Genomic DNA, 21683 nt, shown 5'->3' with positions numbered 1-21683 from the left:
ATTACTGAGTTTACTGTCAGTAACATAGGAATATTAAAGCACTATGGTTCATTCAAGAGCTTTTGGACCGAAATACTGTGATCTATGTTGCAACTTCTGATCTGTTGCTATCCGCCAACTCCACCATCCACCACATATTCCCTTATCGATAAGCCTCGAGTGTTTGTAAATATCCATATGCTGAGCTACCCCAGCACCAAGAGCTTCCTTTCACGGCACAACCAAAGATGCAGACAGCCATTGCCAAATGTTAACTGTCGAACCCACCCTCCGCGTGCGGAGGCCCTCTCCGACGACGGTTGAATATATCGTCTCGACGCGCCCGCCGTCCACGCTCTCGTTCCGCCTTCTGCTCGGCATCTTGACAACCATCCGCGTGCTCCTCCTCCTGAGCATCGCCCTCCTCCTATTCTGCAAATGGCAGCTCTACCCCTCCGCGCCATCGATTCTACCATATTCCCCAACGCCTGAGGTCCCCAGCCTAGACTACCTCTGGCACTCCCTCGCTCTTCTCCATGCTTCGCAACTCGGCCTTGGAGCCACGCACGTGGCGTCTCTCGTCCCTCTTTTCATCCTGCTCCCGCTAGCAGCTGCATTCGCCTATTTGTCCATTCTGCGCATCCACTCTCAGGAGTCCTTGCTGGTCCTGCGCGGTCTTGGGATCCAGACTTGTTCGAGCTCGTCGACGTATCTGACCGGCGCATCGACGCAGTTTATCCCGACGCAGAAGATTCAGGATCTGCTCATTAACGAGGCGTTTCGCGGGTTTGAGGTTAGGTACTACTTGGTTGTGGTTGTGGAGGGGGAAAGGGAGGTGGTGGTTGTGTTTCCCAAAACGTTACCTAGGAGGAGGGTTGTGGAGGAGGTGTGGAGGGGCGGGAGACAGTGTTTATATGGTCGAGCGAAAGCTGTAGATAAAGCTGGGAATGGGAAGGCATAGGAAGTTTCATGTTGGGATGGCATAGATGGAAAGGAACGAGACTACTGATGAATATATGTATTGTTAAATGTTTTACTCGTCTGCGTTGTCGCTGGGATTATTCATCCTCCTGAAGCCCTGCTTCTTCAGGTCCGCAGAATCCTCGAAGCCTTTCCGTACGGCGTACTTCTCATTGATCACCCGGGCCGTCTCCATCAGCGGTTTCTTCATGACTGGAGTGTATTGTCCAGTCAATTTCGGCTTGTTGTTCCCGTCATAGACCTTCTGGCTCCTGACAACCTTGGCCCAGTGATCGCTTGTCAAACCTTCAATGGCACCTCCTTGCTTCGCGACTGCACCCAGGAGGTTACTTGCAAGAACCTCGTCAATCTTTCTCTCTCGCCAGACTTTCCAAAGATCTTCCATTAGGCCGGTCGTACCCCATTTCGTATCGCCGCGGCCGGGCTCGTCGCCCATATGGAGCCATTGGATTGCGTTCTCTCGGCTGGGGTCATCTTCATGAGGGAAGACGCAGTCCCAAAGAACGAGTGGTGAATCCTGTGCCATTTCATAAGCTGGCCGAGAAGGGTTCCTCTCAACGTCAAGAAGCTCCTTAATGATAGTTGGCTTTTCCAGGCCCTGGCCAACCAGAAAGAGAATAGCCACCATGCAGCGGACTTGATGCCATAGGAATGCCGAACCGTGGAGAGTGAAGGTATACACTTTTGGAGATATCTGTTCGCTTGAGCCAGTAATAGAGGCAGCGGGAAGAAATTCCTTCTTCCCAACAAAGTCCAATGTTGGGGTTGTGTCGTCCACTTCCAAGATATCAGCGAAAAACATAGTCCGCTCGAAATTCTCTATCTGTTTGCTGCCGTCGATCTTGCAGAAGTTCCTGAAATCGTGAGATCCAACGAAGTAACCAGCCGCTTCACGCATGGCATCGATATCGAGCCATCCATCCTTGACATCAGTGTTTTTATTAGTACTTTTGATGTTTGGATTCTCTGGTGGCGGTGCGAACGCGGGTTGCGTGAAGAAGTACTTATACTGCCTTTCTTTGCAACTGAACCTGGCTGAGAACCCGAGAGGCGGCGCCGGGCACCATGCCAATATGCGGATATCCGGAGGGAGAAGGCGGTTTAATAAGTGGCAATATGGTAGCTCATCCGCAATCGGATCGAAGTTGAGAGGTTCCTCGAATTCTGGATCATCGATGCTCAATTCCGGCGTGACCTGTGACCTTGACTCTTCAATACTAGGACGGAGAGCAGGCGAAGCCATCTCAAGTGCCCCATCACGGGGCTTTGTGTGGCGAAAACCGTCCGTCTCATACTTAGGTCCCTCGGCCGTATACTTTGGTAGAGGCCTATTACTCCTGACTCTCAGGCCGATGACCTGGCCGAACGCACTGACGCCCTTGTCGGTACGGCCGCACTTCGAATAGTCGCATCCATCCCAGTTTATTTCGCCACTGCCATCGTGCTGATCCAGAGATGCGCCTTTGGGGAATATGAGCCGTGCTTTAACGAGCGCCTCCCATATTTTCTCCTCGACAGTTGGTAACCGTGTCTTGTTGTTTAGATGGTGCTCGAAGCCGTTGTAGCCCTTTCCCAGATATGCCAATTTCAGCGCGATGAGGCGGGTAGAGTATCTAGAGGGGTCGAAGGCCTTTTCTGTGCGCACTTTCTTGTAGCTCTTTGCTGGTGTCGCGACGGGATAGCTGTGTGGTTATTAGCTAGGTTGGGATAGAAGTTTGGGTTGCCACCAACTGTGCATTCTTGAGTTTTAAGTTGTGCTCCAGCTCTGTCACTCGTTTGATGAGATTTTCGTGAGACCACTCTTTGTAGTTTATCTTCTCCACAGGCAGGGTTGCCATGTTTTGAAGGGCGAATCTTGCCGCCTTCTTCCTCCTTTCGATTTCAAAATGGGTAAGGAATTGAGGTGGTGAGGCGTGAAAATGCCTATTCTTGGATTCGCCAAGAGATTTCAAAGACTTTCTCCAGTTGCGCAGTTGTGAGGTTCTCATCTCATGGCCTCTGGTGGCCTGGGAGTCCGTTGGGTTCCTGAATCGTACCCCAAAGACTTTTTTTGGGGAGACGGGGAGCGACACATTAATCGCCGAGTCCCTGAACTCTGTGCTCTGCGGTCGCACTATGGGCCTGGCTTATCGATAAGATAACAATGGATTTAGACGTCAGTTCGTCTTTCACTATTCAACCACCATTCGATGGCCAATTCCGATCCCGATTCGCCTGTGGTCTCAATTCTATTCCTTGGCGATGCTGGATGTGGAAAGTCTACGTTCTTCTCGTAAGTCTTGAATCGATCATGATTGATCCAAGCTAAACAAATCCCAGGCGGATAAGCCAAGGCGCCGTGGGACAACAGGCCGACAGACGCATTGCGCCTCTTCGTGATGGCGACCAACCGTTTGTTTATGATATAAAGTTCTGCAATCGCCCGTTTCGCTTTCGACTTTACGACACCGCAAGCCCTGAAAACTGGAAGCTCCTGCGACCCGACGTAGTAGTGCTGTGCTTTGATGTGAGCCAGAGGTTGAGTATGATCCACATGCAGAGATATGTAAGGATAACCTTTCCAATCCCAGCTTGCTATCAGCGAGACTATTGATAGACAGTGCCTGACGTATTTCCAGTGGATCAATGAGACTATCAAGTCATTTATGCAGGAACGGGAGCTTCCAATTATCGTGCTTGGCTTGAAGCGCGATTTGCGTAGCGAGGAAGACCCGAACGGGATCATATATCCCCAGGAAGCATATAGAATTGCCCAAGAGATGAGATGTGATAAGTATATGGAGTGCTCAGCAGTCACAGGCGAGCTTTTAAAGGAAGCTTGGGAAGATATCTGCAAGACTGGGGCACAGACAACGAACAAAGTAGATGGGCTGCAAGGTCTCAGTGAGGGCGGATGCTTGATAATGTAAAGAACCATCCTGATAAATTTTCAGCCACTCTGAAGTTAATTGATTTGTCCCAGCGCCTATATACCCCGTGTGAGAACGCCGCGCAATGCTAAATACCAACCCAACCTTTTATGTTCCTTCTATTGTTGCCCTTCCATCTTTACATCTTCATTCCTTGCCAGTTTCGCTTCATTGTCCTTTTCTCTATGTCCACTTGCTTCGGCTGCCATGATCTGCCTATCCTTTTGATCAGGTGTCCCAAGAACATCTGCAACGATATTAAGGATATCATCGCGAATGCCGTCGACATCTTCGTAGAACCGGTCGTCAAATTCTTGGATCAAGATATTCAGCACCGCAGGGCTCATTGGCCTATTGTTCATAATCATTATTATCTCAGCTTTTGTGAGGTCGTACGGACGAAGGCGCTCCAAGAGAGTACGGATGGTGTCTTTGTTGTATGGCAAAGGCTTGCTCCCCAGTGGAGACGGAGGCTTCTCGAAGTAGTCCATGAGCTCCATGACTATGGTCTGTAGGTTTCCCAGTCCTGGAAACTCTGTTAGCATTCCAGCCAGGAAAGGCATTGAGGGCGGGGACGAGTACATTTATTTGCAGAGTGCATGTCCCGGTTTGAACGCTGGCTATTCTTACCTCTCTTGTTTTTACGCTCCTTCGCATACCTCTCTCTCAATTCCGACAGATGAGTGTAAACTTCATAGTTTGTTAAGACCGCTGACTGGGCCTCAAGGATCTTCATTCTGGTTTGCGACCCCGCGGTGCCGTTGTCTCAGAGGCTTCTAGTTGGTATTCAAACAGTGAAACAGAACCCTGATCAGCCAGACGAGCTACTGCTCAGCCGCCCCTTTATTCTTTGGAGTACGAGATATGAGAGCTTGGATAATATGGAAGCTGCGACCTGGTTGTTTATATGAGCACTGTATGGGCAGCTTGTACGGTGGATTAGCGAAGCCGCGTTTTAGTTTATTGGACACCACTGAGACACCATCGCCGCTTAAGGTAATTACAGTAGCTGTGAATAAAAGAATGGCTTTCGATCTTCCAATACGCCTTTTCATACGCCAGGTACTCAAGAATTAAAATAACGAGAGTAATTCCCATCAGCTTCATTTTTACTATTTGATTCCCAACTACTGCACAGGACGCACGGTCCCTCCTTCAAACTTTTTAACCGCATGAGCAACCTCCAGTAGTTATGCGTTTATTGGAATGAATTCTGCCGAGGCGGTCAAGCTGATTGGGTTTTTAATGCGCCATTTATGTCAAAAGCTCTAACTTTCCGCATTGATTGGGGTGGGGCACAACTTTTTTCCTTGACCTCGCGCCGAAACTACGATTGAGCCGCCTTTCGCAATTCCTCGTTTTCCTCTCCATCCGGAGAAAACAACCTCAAAATTCATGTGTTTTCACAAGCACCAATATTCCAAATGTTGAAAGCAAACTTTACATTCGAAAGTGCTTAACCACTACTCTCCCCTCTGCCTTCACCGCATCCTCAAGTCACCCCTCATACCGACTTTTCCTTATCCGTCGAACGTAAACGGGAAACATCGGACAACAAAACAATTCACCATCTGCTCAACAGCTTCTTACCGGCGAACAAGTTTGCTTAACTAGCAGACCTCCTACCTTGAAAGAAACAAAATAAATACTCCGACCTTTTCACGATGACCAGAAACATCGTCATACTGGGTGGCAACTCGCATCCTCAGCTTGTCGAGACGATTTGCAATACTCTTGGCGTTGCTGCCTGTGATCGAATCCTCAAAAAGTTCTCGGTTGGTGAAAGTCGACTTGAGATTCAAGACTCAGTCAGAGGAAAGGATGTCTACATCATTCAGTCAGGTGGTGGGAAGGTCAACGACAACTTCATCGACCTGTGCATCATGATCTCCGCTTGCAAAACCGGCTCGGCAAAGCGAGTCACCGCAGTCCTACCGCTATTTCCCTACTCGAGGCAGCCGGATATTCCTTATAATAAGATTGGAGCGCCTCTAACCCGAAATCCAACGGACGTTAACCGGACTGACTTTTCCTTCGAGAGTCGTCCAGCTACACCGAGCTTGTCTCAACCACAGAGTCAAGGCTTGACAAATGGCATCGGTAACTTGCACAAGAAGCTTGGAAAGTCGTCATTAGAGGATAACATGTCGAATGGTATTACCCCACCTAGGCGACAAGATACGAGCGATAGCAGCAACGGATCAGTTAGGGAAGAGAAGGGTGCCCAAACACCCCACTTTACGACTCACGACTACGAGAACAACGCAGTCATCAACAACGCCGCATTTTTCCAGCCAAAGCCTGGATACAAGCAATGGGTCGCTCAAGCGGGCACCCTTGTCGCGGATCTGCTTACCTGTGCCGGAGCGGACCACATCATCACCATGGACCTTCACGACCCGCAATACCAAGGCTTCTTCGATATCCCCGTCGACAACCTCTACGGCAAGCCACTTCTCAAGAGATATATCCAACAACATATTCCGAACTTCAAAGATGCCGTTATCGTCAGTCCAGATGCCGGCGGTGCAAAGCGTGCCACAGCAATTGCCGACGGCTTAAACATGGACTTCGCCCTGATTCATAAGGTAACATAGCCTGCTTCTTGACCGAGGCTACAAACTAATCAAAACCCTAGGAACGTCGACCGACTCGCATCACTGACCGCCAAAACGCCACCATGATGCTTGTGGGAGATGTCGCTGGTCGAGTCGCCATTATCATCGATGATCTCGCTGATACATCAAACACTATTACCCGCGCTGCCAAGCTTGTAAAGAGAGAGGGCGCTACCTACGTCTACGCCCTCCTCACCCACGGAGTCTTCAGCGGCGACGCCATCGCCCGCATCAACGCCAGCGCCATTGACAAAGTCATCGTCACTAACAGTGTCCCACAAGAAGAGCACAAGCGCCTGTGCCCGAAACTGGAAGTACTGGAGATTGGCGGCATTTTCGCAGAGTCAATCCGAAGGGTATACCACGGCGAATCCATCAGCGTCCTTTTCCAGTACGACTAGAATACATGTAATGGAATTACACCAGCCAATCTTGGGAGAGGCAGTTTTCTTTCATGGCGTATATTTTTTCCTCGTTCTTCTGCTTCATTGGAGTTGGGAGGGCGGGTTCGTTAATCCCATTCATTTGACACCATGCGTGGGTATACAGTACAGTGGGCAGTTGCTACAGGACATGATCGGTGCTTCGGCCGAAAAAAAAAAAAACAAGCCCCGTTTACATACCTTTGCTATACCCAAAAAAAAGACTCCGAAGTCCAAAGACGGGGGAGATGAGCGCAGGATATTACGGGCATCTGCGGCTCTGATTTCTACCTACCAGCTTAATTTTGTTCACACTATGAATGTCTTGACATCGTAATTGCACGCTTCCCAAGTGCTGGATACGGGCGTGAGACAGCTTGAGTGGGTAAAGAAGACGCCGAGAAAAATAAAAGATAGTTGAAGAATATGATTGAGCACGGGGAGAAACTGATGCGTGATTTGTTGCAGTGTTATTGTGATTGTCAGCCCAACCTCGAACTAATGTGAATGTGATTGCCCGGCCTCTACGACCATTTACGCCGTCTGTCCCTGACCCCTCTGAGGCCTCTCAATCCACGTCCCAACCTCCGGCAGCCCATTTTCCTTCTCCAGTCCTCTCCAGGGATTATCATTAAAGCTTGGATCGTAATAGCCTATATACCATAGCTCATTCCTTTGCCCCCTCTGGCCCGCATTTTGACTCCTGCCCATTGATGCTCCCGGCGGCCCCATAGTACTTGAAGAAGGTGGCGGTGGGCGCTGTGGTAGTGAGGCCACTGCTGGGATTTGCAGTATCCGCGTCGTCCCCGGCGCTGGTGCTATGCTGGATCCCGGTGGTGCAACAACAGGCGTCTTCAACGCGTTCATAAAAGCTCCAAGTCCAGAACTCTGTGGTTTTTTGGCTTTCTGCTTTTGCTTCGGAGGGACTGGGGCCGCCGAACTTCCTGTCGAGGATAAGATGGCATCGATCTTCTCTTGTGCTTCACGAGCTGCCTGGTTTGGTGGTGGGAGGCTAGTATCAACATAGCCTGGACCTTGCTCGTCTTCATCTTCATCCAGCAGAATCTCATCCTCATTCCTCCCTATACCATCCATGATAGGCGGCGGATGACTGGTGTCCAAATATCTCGGCCCCTCGTCATCCTCACCCGCGTACTGTGGTCCCTCATCATCATCCAATGCAATTTCCTCGTCATTTTTCGCAGCTCCTGCTGATGCCTGTGACGGCACACCGAGCTGTCGTGGCCTTCCCAGCGGAATCTGATTCCCTCCACTGCCCTGCCCCTTTTTTCCCCCTTTGTCTACGGCTTCCAGCTCTTGGTCCTCGATGAAGGCATCGCTCTTGGGGTTGAACTTCCGTTTCTTGGGTGGTCCCTGAGTACCGAAAGAGGAGAAGCCCATAGCTGCCGCCATGGAGTCGGCTTCATCATCGGACGAGGCATATGAGGGGTCCATCCTTGTTGCTTTGAGGAGAAAGTATTACAGGTTTGAAGGTGAGTGTAGTATTGTAGGTCAGGTGACGAGATAGGAACTCACGTGCAGATTCTGGGGAAGAAAGCCAGTAGGGGTCCGTGCTTTACCATGCATTAGGTGCTCCCAACTCGTCTCAGATCTTGGGCTTTGCGCCTGGCCCAGCACTTCAATTTTTTGTACGTCTTGCAAGTTAAGAAATAATATGGCGAGCAAAAGAATTCTTCTACATAGTGTATAATATCCCAGAATGCCCATATAATTCGACGGACCCCCAACTACCGCATTATCAAAATCAGCTTCTCGCGAGACTGTCCCTCTGGAACTATCACCAACTCGCCCCTCCAAAACAATGTCAGACCCAGTCGCCGCCGAAGCAGTTGCAGCTGCGCCCAGTGCTACCACCAGCATCAAAATCCGTGCTCCCAAAGAACGCGGCGCGCCCTTCTCTGCATCCTCCACAACCTTCGTCCCTCCCCGCGACTCTATCACGGGAACCTGGCACGTTACCCACTCCACGCTCCCCATGTGGAAAAAAGCCCGCAACGTCGCCATAACCTACGTACCTCTCTCGGAAGACGCCAGCCCTAAGCTTGACGACACGGTAACCTACCAGGGCCTTACGGGCTCTGGTATCAAGACGGTCTCTGGGATTGATACTCCAGCAGGCGACGGGGCGTGGAGTTGGCGGGGGAAGGGGTGGTTGATGATTGCTAGTAGCCATTGGCAGTTCTTGGGGTATGGCGGGGGAGGAGAGGGAGGAGAGGGGGAAGGTTGGGCTGTGACGTATTTCCAGAAGACGCTGTTTACGCCGGCTGGGATTGATATTTACAGTCGGCGGAAGGAGGGACTGGATGCTGAGACGCTGCAGGGGATTACGGCTGCGCTGGGCAAGAATGAGAGTGAAGAGATTAGGGAGTTGGCGAAGGTGTTGTTTGAAGTGAAAAGGGATTGATTGGGCATTTATGGAAGGGGGGCCCTTCAAGCACGAGATAGACGATGTGTCGAGACAGATGTATAGAGATACCCAAATTTGATCAGTAATTAATAGACATAATCTGTGCAGTGGTAATAAGTGCACACGCAGACATGTAAAAACTGGCTGCCAAAAGGAAACGATCACATGCATATAAAGCAGTGCCGTTTTACAGTTGCCTCTCTAGTGAGATAGAATAACACAATTGATAGTTACACATGCCTCTCGTCGCATGACAGTATATACTGCAATAATCATACAACATAGTCCTTCCCTATTCCCCCTATCAAATCCCCTAGCTATCCCTTTAGCATGCCCTCTCGCTATTGCACATCTATTGCTCAATCTCCCCCAACTCCTTGACCCTCAATTCAGACAACTTCAACACCGTAAACTTGTGCTTGCTAATAACAGTCTTCGTCCTCCGATTCCTCTGCTTCTTCTTAATCTTAATCCGTGCCGGCTCGCCCTCGGTCCCCATCACGATAGCCCTGCACTCGAACACCCTCTCGTCCACGTGTGGTTGCCCCTTCAGTGTGTAGTCTCTGCTGCCAATAGCGGATGCGCGGTTGAGTCGGAGGACGTCGCCGGGCACAACACCAGGCATATGGAATGGGAGACGGACGGTATCTCCTACTGTGAGGAGGTATGGTCGGCCGTGGATGAGCGCCGTTATGAATTTCGACGGTTGCGCATTGAGCAGCGGTAGGAGCTCCTTGACCGATTCGGTGACGGCGTAGGGAGTAGATGGTACTGTCGGCTGGGTGGCTTTGATTCCAGTGGCAGACGCAATGGCCTCAGTCGAGATAGGAGAATGCGAAGCCAGCGGAGCCTTCGAGGTCGGGGGCTCAACGTGCTGTTCTGTCGAGTTGAAGTATCGTGCCTGGCTTGGGAGGAGGAAAGTTGGCGGGAGTGTCAAGGAGGGCACCCGCACCTCCTGCACCGCTCGTCTTAATGCCCTGGTGAACATTTTCGGTCTTGAATGTGGCCTGCGATGCCAATTGCAAGAGCTGGTCTATAAAGGTTGGTAGTTCAGGGCGCTCGAGAATCTCAAAATCTTGCTGACTAAGTAGGCGCTACGACATGAAGTCTTGGCACGCCGATGCTTATCTCTGGGAGAGGATTTGGCACAGTTAGGGGAATGCCATTTGGGATTGTACAAATAATAAATAATTGTAAATGACGTGATTGTCTGAATGTTTCTTTCCCGTTTGAGGTTGTTTGCTTGAAAACCAACTTACTTCACGTTGGTGGCTTTGACTCTTGAAAAAACGTGACAGGACAATGTTATAATATGTACGTCTTCAATATAAATGCTATATATATACGTCTTCGACCAATTAATCTTATTACCTTCGGCCGCGAGCCTGGACCTCGCAGTCTATATTCTCATCTGACCCAATAATTCATCCAGAGACGCCCATTTCCATCTAAACCCTGGACGCTTTATTTCCCATCTTCCACAACCACAGCAACAACTACACATATATCATCGACCTTTCCACCAGTCCACATCTCATGCGGGTAGTGCCTCTGCACCTCTTTCGCAAACGGCCCATCAACCCTCCTATTAATACTGGCCGCCTTAGCTGCGCTCGCTATCCCCATCGCCAGGAACGACTGCAACGATTTAACCTGGTCAGACCCATTCGAATCATCCTTCATAATATAATCGGATAGGCGATTCGTAACGTTGATTCCGTCGTCACTGTGAGCCCACGCGTTTGACCCTACCATCAACTTGCTACAAAGCCGAAGGATATCGTAGCTGTTGAGATTATCCCACACGCCATCTGTTGCAAAGACGAGCACGTCACCGTGGCGCAAGCTGTGCTTGGAGACTGCGGAATCCTTTGGCATATCATCCAACTGCGTTCCTCCAAAAGCTTGGGTCATCATCCTCATCGATCTTGGTATGATGGCCAGTTGATAGGGGGTGTTGAAAGCGTGTGTCTGAGGCTCAGAGTTGTAGTGCACCGCATTCAACCGCAGCTGAAGGAAGCCAGAGTCGCCCAAATTCGCAACATCCAGACTTCCATCGGTCCTCGCGATTGCGACGCAAGCAGTGCTACCGCCTGCTCTAATAGTCTTGTCGTTTACGACATCATCGTACCCTTCCTGCATTAATGCCATCGCACTTAGTGCCTCCCCCGATTCGGTGTCGTAATTATTGGCTTCATATGCCATGTAGTCGCAGAAGGCATGGGAGAAATCCGCCGGGTCCACTCCCGAGTCTGCCCACCCACCTACTCCGTCTGCAACACCCATCGCCACATCGCCGCTGTCACCAAGATGAGAGACAAAGAAAGCATCTTGGCCGGAAGAAGGGCGGTCTTTACGGTTCGTTCGCCGCTTGACCGGGATTGGGCGGGGTTCGAAGTGAAGCACGTTATCTTTCGGCTTGAAGCGTTTGTCTTTGGCTGTGAAGGAGGCTGCAATCCCGTATGAGAATCGAGGTGGTGGGGATATGGCTGACGAGGAGCTGTATTCCTGTCGCTTCGCTATGGGTGTTAGGAGGTTATGCTGCTGCTGTGAGGGTGCTTTCGTTCGAAGAGAGGGGGTTGTAAGGTTTCTTCGTCCTGTGGATCGTTGGGCACAGAGCGTCGGAATGGGATATTTCGCTAAGGCAATTCTCTTCGATGCTGCCGTCACCAACTTGTTGGCTGATATGCGCCGCGCCGTAATGTCCATGGCTGCGAAACGGAAGAATTGATGTCCTGGACTCTTAAGAAATGCAAAGCCCGGGTGGCTTGCTGTCAGGGAACCAAAAACGTGCGCTAAATTGCTGCCATTATCGCTCCTTATATGTATGATTGAAGTCGCGGGCTCTATTATGCGTTGGAGTCGTAGTTCCTGGGCTCGACTGTTGGTAAAGCCAATTCCTGTTTTATGAAAAGGTATTTCAGAGAATTAAGGAAATCGCGGAATTGGAGCGAGGCGCTATCAACATATCGGATGGTAGGGTGCCGCGCTCCGACAGTATGGAGCTAAATATGACAATGGGGTATAGAGAAGGGTCCTGGTATTAGGGTTCTAATGCAGAAAATGAACCTAAGGAAGAATTCCTATGATCGAAATGGCAGTTTTTTGGGATGTGGCCTTCTCAAACAAGAAAGAGATCCATCGTTTTGATGTCCCGTATCGAGTTCGGGGGAAATAAATGTATCAAATCCAGCCTCGTAGCCTCGTGGCATATCTCCAGTTTTGGCCAATTACCGGATCGCGTCACATACAGGGGGGTTCAGACCTCAGCCGCCTGCAACTGTCCCCAACAAGGACCATCGATCGAATAGATCAATTTATTCCCAAAGGGGTTCTCAATAACATTTCCTGGGAACCCTTAATTGAGAGGAATATCTGCATATTTTCTCCCGACGTTTCACACAAATGGGACTTCGTTACTAAAACTGGCCGACTCGAAGCTTGGCCATTACACAGCAGTCGCCCGCAACGACGGTCACATTCACAGCTTCCGACCATGGTGGGACGCGAAGAAGAGGCCGCAGGGCTTCTGGACAACAATCATGGGGCCCAATCAAGGGCCTCAGTCGATTCGATATCTTCAGCATCGACGACTAGCCTAGTGTTTCAACGAATCGATGAACAAAACAAGAGTCAAGCCAAGGTCTCGAGATTACCAGCCCAGAACGGCTCCCGACCCTACAGCGACCATGTGGAAGCGTCCCCAATGCACGCCGAAGAGGAAAAGCAGCAAGACCTCGAAAATGGTCTTTTAACCAGTGGCAAGGGAAACAGCAGGTGGTGCACAAAACTTGTTTGGATTGCTGGGGGAATATTTGTCGGCGCATGGGCTCTGGCAACTGTTATATTTCTCATTCAACATCCCGTATCCGATGCCCCTCACAACCCAAGTGCGCCCAATATCGGCAACGGAAATAAAGTGACCCTACCACAGGTTCTTGGCGGTCAGTGGCGCGCGCAAAGGCACGGCATCAGCTGGATTGAGGGTGCCAATGGCGAAGACGGCCTGCTTCTTGAGCAAGGTGCGAGTGGCAAGGACTACCTCGTTGTTGACGATGTGCGTGGGGATAATGTAACACAGGGTAGCGCTCCGAACAGTGTTACGTTGATGAAGACAGGAGAGTTTGCTTCGGGAAGTGAAAAGCTTCGTCCGTCCAAAGTCTGGCCAAGCAAGAACCTTAAACATGTCCTAATTGCTACCGACGTTAAAAGCAACTGGAGGCATTCCTTTTATGCCCGGTATTGGATCTTCGATGTTGAGACTCAAACCGCTCAGCCACTGGACCCCACGAACCTCCGTGGTAGAGTTCAATTGGCAAGCTGGAGCCCACAGAGCAATGCCATCGTGTTTACAAGAGAAAACAACATGTTCCTGAGGAAACTTTCTTCAACAACCGTCATACCTATCACAACAGATGGTAACAAGGACCTTTTCTACGGTATTCCCGACTGGGTCTATGAAGAGGAAGTTTTCTCTAGAAATAGTGCGACTTGGTGGGCTGAAGATGGGAAATATATCGCATTTCTCAGGACAAATGAATCTAAAGTGCCGGAGTATCCAGTCCAGTACTTCATAAAGAGACCGAGTGGGACCGAGGCTGCCCCTGGAGAGGAAAACTACCCGGAGGTCAGGGAGATCAAGTATCCAAAGGCTGGGGCTCCGAATCCTATAGTCTCTCTCCGGTTTTATGATATTGACAAGGGTGATGTCTTTGACGTCAAGACTACGGATGAATTTGCCGACGACACTCGTCTTATCACAGAAGTCATCTGGGCAGGTTCGACAGGAAAAGCAATCGTCAAGGAGACCAACCGCGAAAGCGACATTTTACGAGTCGTTTTGGTGGATGTGTTGAGCCGCTCAGGCAAGACTGTGCGTACTGTCAATGTGGCTGAGATTGATGGCGGATGGTTCGAAGTTTCTCAGAAGACTCGTTACATTCCAGCAGATCCTTCGAATGGAAGGCCCCACGATGGTTATATCGATACAATAATCCACGAAAATTACGATCATCTCGGGTACTTTACACCCCTGGATAATGCCACTCCAGTTCTACTTACTTCCGGAGACTGGGAGGTCGAGTCGGCTCCGTCAGCAGTGGATTTGAAGAAGAACCTGGTGTATTTTGTATCCACTAAGGAATCACCGATTCAACGGCACATCTACAGCGTCAAACTAGATGGGACCGATCTTAAGGCCCTCACTGACACTTCGAAAGAGGGGTACTACGGTGGCTCGTTCTCCAGTGGTGCTGGTTACGTCTTACTTGGCTACGACGGTCCTGCTATTCCGTGGCAAAGGGTTGTTAGCACGCCGAGCAATCCTGACTCCTACGAGAAAATTGTAGAGGAAAACAAGGGACTGGAGAGGATGACCAAGAAGCACGACTTACCCGAAAACATATTCTCCAACGTTACAATTGACGGATTTAACTTGCAAGTCATTGAGCGCCGCCCGCCCCATTTCGACAAGAAGAAGAAGTACCCTGTGCTTTTCCACCTGTATGGAGGTCCAGGCTCACAAACAGTCAACAAGAAATTTAACGTCGACTTTCAAGCATATGTTGCTGCCAACTTGGGATATATCGTTGTCACGGTTGACGGTCGCGGCACGGGCTTCATAGGCCGCAAAGCGCGTTGCATCATCCGAGGTGACCTGGGACACTGGGAGGCGCGCGATCAGATCGAGACTGCAAAATTATGGGCTGCGAAGCCTTATGTCGATGCGTCTCGCCTCGCTATATGGGGATGGTCGTATGGTGGATTCATGACCCTCAAGACGCTTGAGCAGGATGCCGGCAAGACCTTCCAATATGGTATGGCTGTTGCTCCAGTAACGGATTGGAGGTACTACGATTCCATCTACACAGAGCGATATATGTATACGCCCCAAGAGAACCCCGGGGGATACGACAACGCAACCGTCAGCGATGCAGTGGCGTTGCAGAAGAATATACGGTTCTTGATCATGCACGGCGTTGCGGACGATAATGTGCACATGCAGAACACATTGGCACTGCTCGACCGACTGGATTTGGCCGGCGTGGAGAACTATGATGTCCACGTCTTCCCCGATAGCGACCACGGAATTTATTTCCACAACGCGAACAAGATTGTATATGACAGTAAGTTTACCCCTATAGTGTCCGGTCACATGCCGTATACGTACTAATATAATGCAGAACTAAATAACTGGCTTATTAACGCCTTTAACGGCGAGTGGTTGAGGACAACGAATGCTGTACCGATAGCAGTAGATACTGCTGCAGACAGGAAGAAGGAGTAGGCTTTTGGAACGGATTGAGCGCTGCCTCAATGTAGGGGAGAATAAGGCGTCATCACCTATCATATATGTGCGATAGGAGCTGTATCAGCATTCGCGGCGTTTGGATTGGGACCTTGTATATTTTTATTTATTCACTATTGCAGAGATACCAGCTGAAGCATATCAAATGGCAAGAAATTCATTATTCAAATAGCTTCATTGATTGCCATGAATCTCTAAATCAACGCCGTAAGCTCAATTGTCAGGGCAACCACAAAACAATATCTCATGACCAATTGTTCTGATCAAACTATACAAGCTATCTCCTTTCTGGCTCGCCGGCGTCGGTGGAAAAAGTTGAATTGTCCGTGTTGATATTCTCCCTAATTAGCACGCCATAACCCCACACAGTGTTATCATATCACTCCCATGCCATCAACCACCACATTTCACCACATTACGAAGCTACCATGCCCAACTCTAGTGTCGCTAGCGACCACACTGATTGATCAGAGTAACGCGTTGACGTCTTCTGACGCCTTCGCAATCACCCATCCGCCATCGGTCAACTCTTCCTGAGACGCCGACCTCCCTCATAGCTCGACCTTTGAAACCTGCCCAGCATCACAGTACGGAGAAGTCAACCACCGACCGCCGTCTATTTTAATCCACTAGGTATATGCAAGATTTTGTGATCGAGCTGCGTAGCCACTTAGGACGCGCTGATTGAAAGCACGCTCGATAGCGGGGTTGATGGGACCGACGACGCCGATGTTAAAACAAGGCGCCATGAGGATACCCATGGCGGGGTAGTCTCGAGGACGGGCAAAGCATGGTAGTTGTCGCCGACAGCTGCCATAGAATGCTTCAATGAGGAGCACGAACATCGATATCGTCGCCATAGGCTGCCATCTGGCGTCATTGCGATCTTGCATACATAGCGAGCTATCACTGACGAAATATATATATATGCCCTGCAAGCCAGAGTCGAAAATATGTCTTCCCGGACTCTGTTTTATAATCATCTCTTCCAACTACCCTACTCGACCGAAGCCACAGAAGCCTACCGCTATTTCAATACCACCAGTGCCTATCAAGACTTAGACAATATGGCTCCTTCTATTGAGCAAGTCGTCCCGGAGTCCGTCGTGCAGACTGCTGAGCACATCCAGGAGAAGCTTGGAGCTGTTAGCCTTGGTAACTCCTCCGAAGCTAAGGTTGAGAAGCAGAAGCCTGTCGAGGAAACTCCGGCCGTCCAAGCCCCAGCCGTCGAGGCTGCCCCAGCTGTCCAGGCCCCAGCTGTCCAGGCCCCTGCTGTTGAGGCTCCGGCTGCTGAAGTGCCAGCTGAGGAGTCCGTCAAGCCAGCAGTTGTCCCAGCTGCCAGCTACATCAAAGCGCCCCTGAAGCTCAGCGGTGCCATCGATTCGTGGAAGAACTTTGAAGTGACTCCTGTTATTGGGCGTGAATACGCCGACGTTGACCTTGCCGCCGTTTTGCAGGCGGAGAACTCTGACGAGCTGCTCAGAGACCTTGCCATCACCAGTATGTTTTGAAAAGCCCAACAATACACAGAATAGAAAGTGCTAACAGGTGTCCAGTCTCCCAACGTGGTGTCGTCTTTTTCCGTGCCCAAGACAACCTTACAGACGACCTCCAGAAGGAAGTCGCACAACGCCTCGGCGAGCTATCTGGCAAGCCCGAGACCTCCAAGTTGCATATCCACCCTGTTGCGAACGCAGGAAGGGAGCACGGAGGAAAGGATGACGAGATAAGCGTCATATCATCGGCCCAGGCGAAGAAGATCTATATCCACTCGAAGTCGAAGCTATACAGCCAAGGCGAGAAGAAACAGAACGGAAAGATTGGCTGGCACTCGGACATCACCTTCGAGCCCATCCCCTCCGACTACTCCATCCTCAGACTTGTTGAGCTTCCTTCGACTGGTGGTGGTGAGTCCTAAAACAACACCCCATACCTTGACCCAAACTGATAAATCATAGACACCCTCTGGGCCTCCGGCTACGAACTATACGACCGCATCTCCGAACCATACCAGAAATTCCTCGAGACCCTGACCGCCACCTACGCGCAACCCGGCTTCAATGAGGCAGCCGAAAGGAACGGCTTCAAGCTCTTCACCGAGGCCCGCGGCGCCCCCGAGAACGTCGGTGAGCTCCTTGAGGCCATCCACCCCGTTATCCGCACCAACCCCGTCACGGGCTGGAAGTCCGTCTTCGCCGTCGGCCAGCACGTCGCCAAGGTGAACGGCGTGACCGAGCTCGAGAGCGAGGCGCTGCTGGCGTGGTTCGTGAGACTGCTCGTCGATAACCACGATCTGCAGGTCCGTCACAGGTGGCAGAACCCTAATGATCTTGCGATCTGGGATAACAGGAGTGTGTACCATGCTGCTACTCCGGATTACCTCGAGGGTAACTATGGAGAGAGGAAGGGGAATCGCGCGGTGAGCTTGGGGGAGAGGCCGTATTTGGACCCGGCTAGTGTGTCGAGGAAGGAGGCGCTGGCCGCTGAGAGTGCTGCTTCTGCTTAGAGAGTGGAAGGAGAGGTATTTGAGCGTAGTGTACTTGGCCTGTTTTGGGATCAAGTAGGATGAATAATGAAATTATTAAATATAACTGAGGTGCATGCTTAATTGTGAAACTGCCCCGTGAAATATAAAATAAGAATGAAAGCGATTGATATAAACGCATAGAAACAGTTGAAGGCTTACCGTTGTCGTCTTTACCACCCCTGCACGCGGGATAGCATTTCGTGAACAGACATATATTCTCACTGAACAGCTAGAATAGTGAAGGCTGGCTGACGCCGGTAGTCGTGAATTTGTTCAATTTTGTACTTCATCCCGTACACTGGGAGTGTCTATATAACCCAACTCCAAACAATGCTGAACCGACCCACCCAACAACGCCTGGTATGTTCCCCAAAATCCCCCCTGCCCACAAAATTTACTTTTCGTTGACCAACACCATCTTCTCGCGCTCCGGCTTCCTCTTCTGGAACTGCTTCTTAGTATGCTTCCGCTCATTCTCAATCCTGCGCTTAATAGCCTTAAGCTCCTCCGCCTTGATCTCCCCAGCCTTCTTAATCACCTTCGGCACATGTCTGTGTCTCTTGATACGGCGAATCTCGGGCATATGCTGATACCTCTCTGACAGAGCGGCGTTGTATTCTAATGCCTGTCGTTGCTTGGCGGACTTGATACCCTCGCGTCTCGACGACTCGGCGCGCCATAAGCGGATGTTTCCGTCGTCGGAGCCGGAGAGGATGTATTTCGAGTCCGGAGTGAACTTGGTGGAGAAGACGCGCTGCATACGCTTGGTGTGGTAGATGTCTCTGGAGTGTCCGCTGCGCGCCTTCCAGATGCGGATGGTGCGGTCGTAGGAGGCACTCACGAGTTCCTCACCGGTGGGGCTGTACTCGACGTCCATGACTGCTGCGACATGGTCTTTGAGAACGTTAAGGGCTTTGTTCATCTTCCTCATGTCGAAGATGTAGATGTTGTGGTCTTCGTTTGCTACGGCGAAGTTGAAGGCTTCCATGGGGTTCCAGGCAATGGCGTTGGATGCGAAGTTCAGCACTGTCTTTGCGAGGGGCATTGAGGTGCGTAGGTCGTATAGTACGATCGACCTGTCTGTTGCGCAGGAGGCTAGGATGGAGGTCTCGACTTGGTTGAATTGCACGGTGGTGATGGTGTCTGTGGATGTTGGCCATTTGAGCACCTCTGGCGGGGCGGTAAACCTCTCGAGGTCGTAGATAGAAATAACCCCCGACGAAGCAGCAAAAGCATTGTTCGACCTGTGGTGCGATATTCCCGTAAAGGCATTCGTACCCAGCCATGTTGCTAATGGCGCCGTTCCAGACGGTGTGTTGTAAGGATCGAAGAGCTTGATCGACCGATCCGAGGCGCAAGTCAAGAGTTTCTGGTCTCTCGTCCAACTCATACTCTTAACAATATTCTCATGGGCACCGACATTCCATATTTCCTCCCTGCTAGTTAAATCCCAGACCTTTACTATCCCGTCACCACTGCCACTTGCAAATCGGTGCAGGGAATTCGGGTCCTTCGCCATGGTGTAGACTCCGTCCACATGGCCCTTGCCGAGTTGCCCAATAAATGGTGCGGCAAACATACGTTCCAGCTTCGTCGCATTGAGCGCACGAGTATATTCCCTTGCTCTTTCGAAGGGATGTAATGCTGGATCAAGGTTGCGAGGCTGTCTGGCGACATCAGAACCTGGCGCTTGCGCCGTGGCCGCTGAGCGCGTGAGCGCTTTAATCTTCTAAATTTGAGTATTAGCACCAATTCCCTATATTAAAAAGTAGTCCTTCACATACCATGATGTGCTGAACAGTTGGATTCCCATTTACTGTTGGTTCATGAGAAGTTCGCAGAGGCCGTTTATCGAAGCCTCGTCTCGAACTTTTTCGAGCAGGGATGCTTTATCGTAGATCACGTGACTATGCGCTAGTGCGTCAAGCTGTCGCCCAAGGCGACTAAAGCTACGCAAGACGGTACGCCAAACCACCCTCAATCACACAACATCAAAATGGCGCCGGTAGATTCAGATCGGATAATAGAAGCTGAGAGGCTGGTGAAGACGGAACCAAGGAAAGCGGAGGCACTATACAAGGATATCCTCTCGAAAACCCCATCCGCAACCAACGATGCGGCCGTGCGGGAGTTTGAGACGGCGCTGGTGAAGCTGGGAGAGCTGTATCGAGATGAGCAGTATGTTTATTTGAGTGGATATGGATGACCTTTGCTTACATTAACAGGAAAACCGATGAGCTTGTCAACCTAATCACAACAAGCCGGACAGTTCTGTCGTCGTTTGCAAAGGCAAAGACAGCCAAACTTGGTAAGCACTGGACAACAACCTCCCCCCAACAACGCAAGGCTAACACCCCCCAGTCCGCTCCCTCCTCGACCTCTTCCACAAAATCCCCAACACGACCGACACCCAAATCTCCGTCACAAAATCCTGCATAGAATGGGCCACCTCCGAGCGCCGCAGCTTCCTGCGTCAGAATCTCGAAACTCGCCTCGTCGCCCTGCACATGGCGAAGCAATCCTACTACGACGCCCTCACCCTCATCAACAGCCTCCTCCGCGAACTCAAGCGCCTCGACGACAAGCTCGTCCTCGTCGAAGTCCAACTCCTCGAATCTCGCGTCTACCACGCCCTCGGCAACGTCGCCAAAGGCCGCGCCGCCCTAACCAGCGCCCGCACCTCCGCCGCGTCGGTTTACACCCCCCCTCTCCTGCAGGCAGGGCTGGACATGCAATCTGGGATGCTGCATGCGGAGGACAAGGATTTCAATACCGCGTTCTCGTACTTTATCGAGGCGCTCGATGGGTACCATACCCAGAATGAGCCGGCGAAGGCCACCGCGGCACTGCAGTACATGTTGCTCTGCAAGATCATGCTGAACCTCAATGACGACATCGCGCAGCTCATGACGTCCAAGCAGGCCGTCAAGTACGCCGGCAAGAACCTCGAAGCCATGAAAGCCGTCGCGCGCGCACACGCGAACCGGTCGCTCGAGGAATACGAAGCCGCGCTGGGCGACTACAAGTACGAGCTCGGCAGCGACACCTTCATCCGCAACCACCTGCGTCGACTGTACGATTCCATGCTCGAGCAGAACCTGATCAAGGTGATCGAGCCCTTCTCGCGCGTCGAGATCGCGCACATCGCCAAGATGGTAGGGCTGGATGAGCAGCAGGTGGAGCGGAAGCTGTCGCAGATGATTCTCGATAAGGTGATTATCGGCGTCTTGGATCAGGGCGCGGGGTGTCTGATTATTTTCGATGAGACGGAGCCGGATGAGGGGTATGAATCGGCGTTGGCGACGATTGCGAAGCTGAGTGGTGTCGTGGATGTGCTTTATACGAACCAGGCGTCGCAGCTTGAGTGAGTGGCTTTGGAGGGTGAGGGCTGGGGATGAGGCAAAAGGCTTGTATTAAATAGAGGCGCTACATGGGCGGATCGAGAATATTAAGGCGTGCATTACTCATTATGTGTTTTTTTTACTCTGGACTAGTTCACGTTTGTGACTGTA

General features: G+C 50.9%; 13 protein-coding genes across 13 annotated transcripts; 7 read left to right on the top strand and 6 right to left on the bottom strand.

Moving 5' to 3' along the window:
• Positions 1 to 247: 247 nt before the first annotated feature.
• VC83_04267 (uncharacterized protein) lies at positions 248 to 940 on the top strand (the record flags this gene model as incomplete). The annotated part of the gene is made up of 1 exon (XM_024467902.1): positions 248 to 940. The coding sequence occupies one exon, from the start codon at positions 248 to 250 to the stop codon at positions 938 to 940; it is 693 nt and encodes a 230-aa protein (XP_024324452.1).
• Positions 941 to 984: 44 nt separating this feature from the next.
• Positions 985 to 3154, bottom strand: VC83_04266 (uncharacterized protein). Its single transcript, XM_024467901.1, has 2 exons — positions 2692 to 3154; positions 985 to 2642 (listed from the first exon to the last, which is right to left on the bottom strand). The coding sequence occupies exons 1-2, from the start codon at positions 2946 to 2948 to the stop codon at positions 1013 to 1015; spliced, it is 1887 nt and encodes a 628-aa protein (XP_024324453.1). The 5' UTR covers positions 2949 to 3154; the 3' UTR covers positions 985 to 1012.
• Positions 3147 to 3875, top strand: VC83_04265 (uncharacterized protein). The gene is made up of 3 exons (XM_024467900.1): positions 3147 to 3232; positions 3280 to 3505; positions 3579 to 3875. Exons 1-3 carry the CDS (start codon positions 3150 to 3152, stop codon positions 3867 to 3869), a joined length of 600 nt encoding a protein of 199 aa, XP_024324450.1. The 5' UTR covers positions 3147 to 3149; the 3' UTR covers positions 3870 to 3875.
• VC83_04264 (uncharacterized protein) lies at positions 3876 to 5058 on the bottom strand. Its single transcript, XM_024467899.1, has 2 exons — positions 4500 to 5058; positions 3876 to 4395 (listed from the first exon to the last, which is right to left on the bottom strand). Exons 1-2 carry the CDS (start codon positions 4603 to 4605, stop codon positions 3989 to 3991), a joined length of 513 nt encoding a protein of 170 aa, XP_024324451.1. The 5' UTR covers positions 4606 to 5058; the 3' UTR covers positions 3876 to 3988.
• A 475-nt stretch (positions 5059 to 5533) lies between these two features.
• On the top strand, positions 5534 to 6888 carry PRS5 (ribose-phosphate pyrophosphokinase; the record flags this gene model as incomplete). Its single annotated transcript, XM_024467898.1, has 2 exons — positions 5534 to 6457; positions 6508 to 6888. The coding sequence occupies 2 exons, from the start codon at positions 5534 to 5536 to the stop codon at positions 6886 to 6888; spliced, it is 1305 nt and encodes a 434-aa protein (XP_024324448.1).
• A 555-nt stretch (positions 6889 to 7443) lies between these two features.
• Positions 7444 to 8364, bottom strand: VC83_04262 (uncharacterized protein; the record flags this gene model as incomplete). The annotated part of the gene is made up of 1 exon (XM_024467897.1): positions 7444 to 8364. The coding sequence occupies one exon, from the start codon at positions 8362 to 8364 to the stop codon at positions 7444 to 7446; it is 921 nt and encodes a 306-aa protein (XP_024324449.1).
• Positions 8365 to 8539: 175 nt separating this feature from the next.
• On the top strand, positions 8540 to 9334 carry VC83_04261 (uncharacterized protein; the record flags this gene model as incomplete). Its single annotated transcript, XM_024467896.1, has 1 exon — positions 8540 to 9334. The coding sequence occupies exon 1, from the start codon at positions 8732 to 8734 to the stop codon at positions 9332 to 9334; it is 603 nt and encodes a 200-aa protein (XP_024324446.1). The 5' UTR covers positions 8540 to 8731.
• Positions 9141 to 10425, bottom strand: VC83_04260 (uncharacterized protein). Its single transcript, XM_024467895.1, has one exon. It carries the CDS (start codon positions 10323 to 10325, stop codon positions 9690 to 9692), a length of 636 nt encoding a protein of 211 aa, XP_024324447.1. The 5' UTR covers positions 10326 to 10425; the 3' UTR covers positions 9141 to 9689.
• Positions 10426 to 10645: 220 nt separating this feature from the next.
• On the bottom strand, positions 10646 to 12487 carry VC83_04259 (uncharacterized protein). The gene has a single exon (XM_024467894.1). It carries the CDS (start codon positions 12044 to 12046, stop codon positions 10802 to 10804), a length of 1245 nt encoding a protein of 414 aa, XP_024324655.1. The 5' UTR covers positions 12047 to 12487; the 3' UTR covers positions 10646 to 10801.
• Positions 12488 to 12637: 150 nt separating this feature from the next.
• Positions 12638 to 15892, top strand: VC83_04258 (uncharacterized protein). The gene is made up of 2 exons (XM_024467893.1): positions 12638 to 15462; positions 15520 to 15892. Exons 1-2 carry the CDS (start codon positions 12834 to 12836, stop codon positions 15621 to 15623), a joined length of 2733 nt encoding a protein of 910 aa, XP_024324654.1. The 5' UTR covers positions 12638 to 12833; the 3' UTR covers positions 15624 to 15892.
• A 705-nt stretch (positions 15893 to 16597) lies between these two features.
• VC83_04257 (uncharacterized protein) lies at positions 16598 to 18236 on the top strand (the record flags this gene model as incomplete). Its single annotated transcript, XM_024467892.1, has 3 exons — positions 16598 to 17144; positions 17201 to 17551; positions 17603 to 18236. The coding sequence occupies 3 exons, from the start codon at positions 16598 to 16600 to the stop codon at positions 18148 to 18150; spliced, it is 1446 nt and encodes a 481-aa protein (XP_024324659.1). The 3' UTR covers positions 18151 to 18236.
• Positions 18237 to 18431: 195 nt separating this feature from the next.
• SOF1 (rRNA-processing protein sof1) lies at positions 18432 to 20004 on the bottom strand. Its single transcript, XM_024467891.1, has 2 exons — positions 19956 to 20004; positions 18432 to 19900 (listed from the first exon to the last, which is right to left on the bottom strand). The coding sequence occupies exons 1-2, from the start codon at positions 19956 to 19958 to the stop codon at positions 18566 to 18568; spliced, it is 1338 nt and encodes a 445-aa protein (XP_024324658.1). The 5' UTR covers positions 19959 to 20004; the 3' UTR covers positions 18432 to 18565.
• A 146-nt stretch (positions 20005 to 20150) lies between these two features.
• On the top strand, positions 20151 to 21633 carry RPN6 (26S proteasome regulatory subunit rpn6). The gene is made up of 3 exons (XM_024467890.1): positions 20151 to 20349; positions 20397 to 20479; positions 20533 to 21633. The coding sequence occupies exons 1-3, from the start codon at positions 20168 to 20170 to the stop codon at positions 21537 to 21539; spliced, it is 1272 nt and encodes a 423-aa protein (XP_024324657.1). The 5' UTR covers positions 20151 to 20167; the 3' UTR covers positions 21540 to 21633.
• The last annotated feature ends 50 nt before the right edge of the window (positions 21634 to 21683 follow it).

The sequence above is a fragment of the Pseudogymnoascus destructans genome (genome assembly GCF_001641265.1).
Source record: "Pseudogymnoascus destructans isolate 20631-21 unplaced genomic scaffold scaffold_9, whole genome shotgun sequence".
Classification (NCBI taxonomy): Eukaryota; Fungi; Ascomycota; class Leotiomycetes; order Thelebolales; family Thelebolaceae; genus Pseudogymnoascus; species Pseudogymnoascus destructans.
Note: the sequence above shows the minus strand (reverse complement) of the source record. Positions and strands in the feature narration are given on the sequence as shown.

Bases quoted from the DNA above. Each gene is read 5' to 3' on its own strand.
- VC83_04266 (XM_024467901.1), bottom strand. From the start codon at position 2,948: ATGAGAACCTCACAACTGCGCAACTGGAGAAAGTCTTTGAAATCTCTT. The intron at 2,643-2,691 runs GTTGGTGGCAAC...ATAACCACACAG, and splicing joins TTAAAACTCAAGAATGCACA to CTATCCCGTCGCGACACCAG.
- VC83_04265 (XM_024467900.1), top strand. From the start codon at position 3,150: ATGGCCAATTCCGATCCCGATTCGCCTGTGGTCTCAATTCTATTCCTT. The intron at 3,233-3,279 runs GTAAGTCTTGAA...AACAAATCCCAG, and splicing joins GGAAAGTCTACGTTCTTCTC to GCGGATAAGCCAAGGCGCCG. The intron at 3,506-3,578 runs GTAAGGATAACC...ACGTATTTCCAG, and splicing joins TGATCCACATGCAGAGATAT to TGGATCAATGAGACTATCAA.
- VC83_04264 (XM_024467899.1), bottom strand. From the start codon at position 4,605: ATGAAGATCCTTGAGGCCCAGTCAGCGGTCTTAACAAACTATGAAGTT. The intron at 4,396-4,499 runs GTAAGAATAGCC...CAGAGTTTCCAG, and splicing joins GGAGCGTAAAAACAAGAGAG to GACTGGGAAACCTACAGACC.
- VC83_04260 (XM_024467895.1), bottom strand. From the start codon at position 10,325: ATGTTCACCAGGGCATTAAGACGAGCGGTGCAGGAGGTGCGGGTGCCC.
- VC83_04259 (XM_024467894.1), bottom strand. From the start codon at position 12,046: ATGGACATTACGGCGCGGCGCATATCAGCCAACAAGTTGGTGACGGCA.
- VC83_04258 (XM_024467893.1), top strand. From the start codon at position 12,834: ATGGTGGGACGCGAAGAAGAGGCCGCAGGGCTTCTGGACAACAATCAT. The intron at 15,463-15,519 runs GTAAGTTTACCC...AATATAATGCAG, and splicing joins GAACAAGATTGTATATGACA to AACTAAATAACTGGCTTATT.
- RPN6 (XM_024467890.1), top strand. From the start codon at position 20,168: ATGGCGCCGGTAGATTCAGATCGGATAATAGAAGCTGAGAGGCTGGTG. The intron at 20,350-20,396 runs GTATGTTTATTT...TTACATTAACAG, and splicing joins GAGCTGTATCGAGATGAGCA to GAAAACCGATGAGCTTGTCA. The intron at 20,480-20,532 runs GTAAGCACTGGA...AACACCCCCCAG, and splicing joins GGCAAAGACAGCCAAACTTG to TCCGCTCCCTCCTCGACCTC.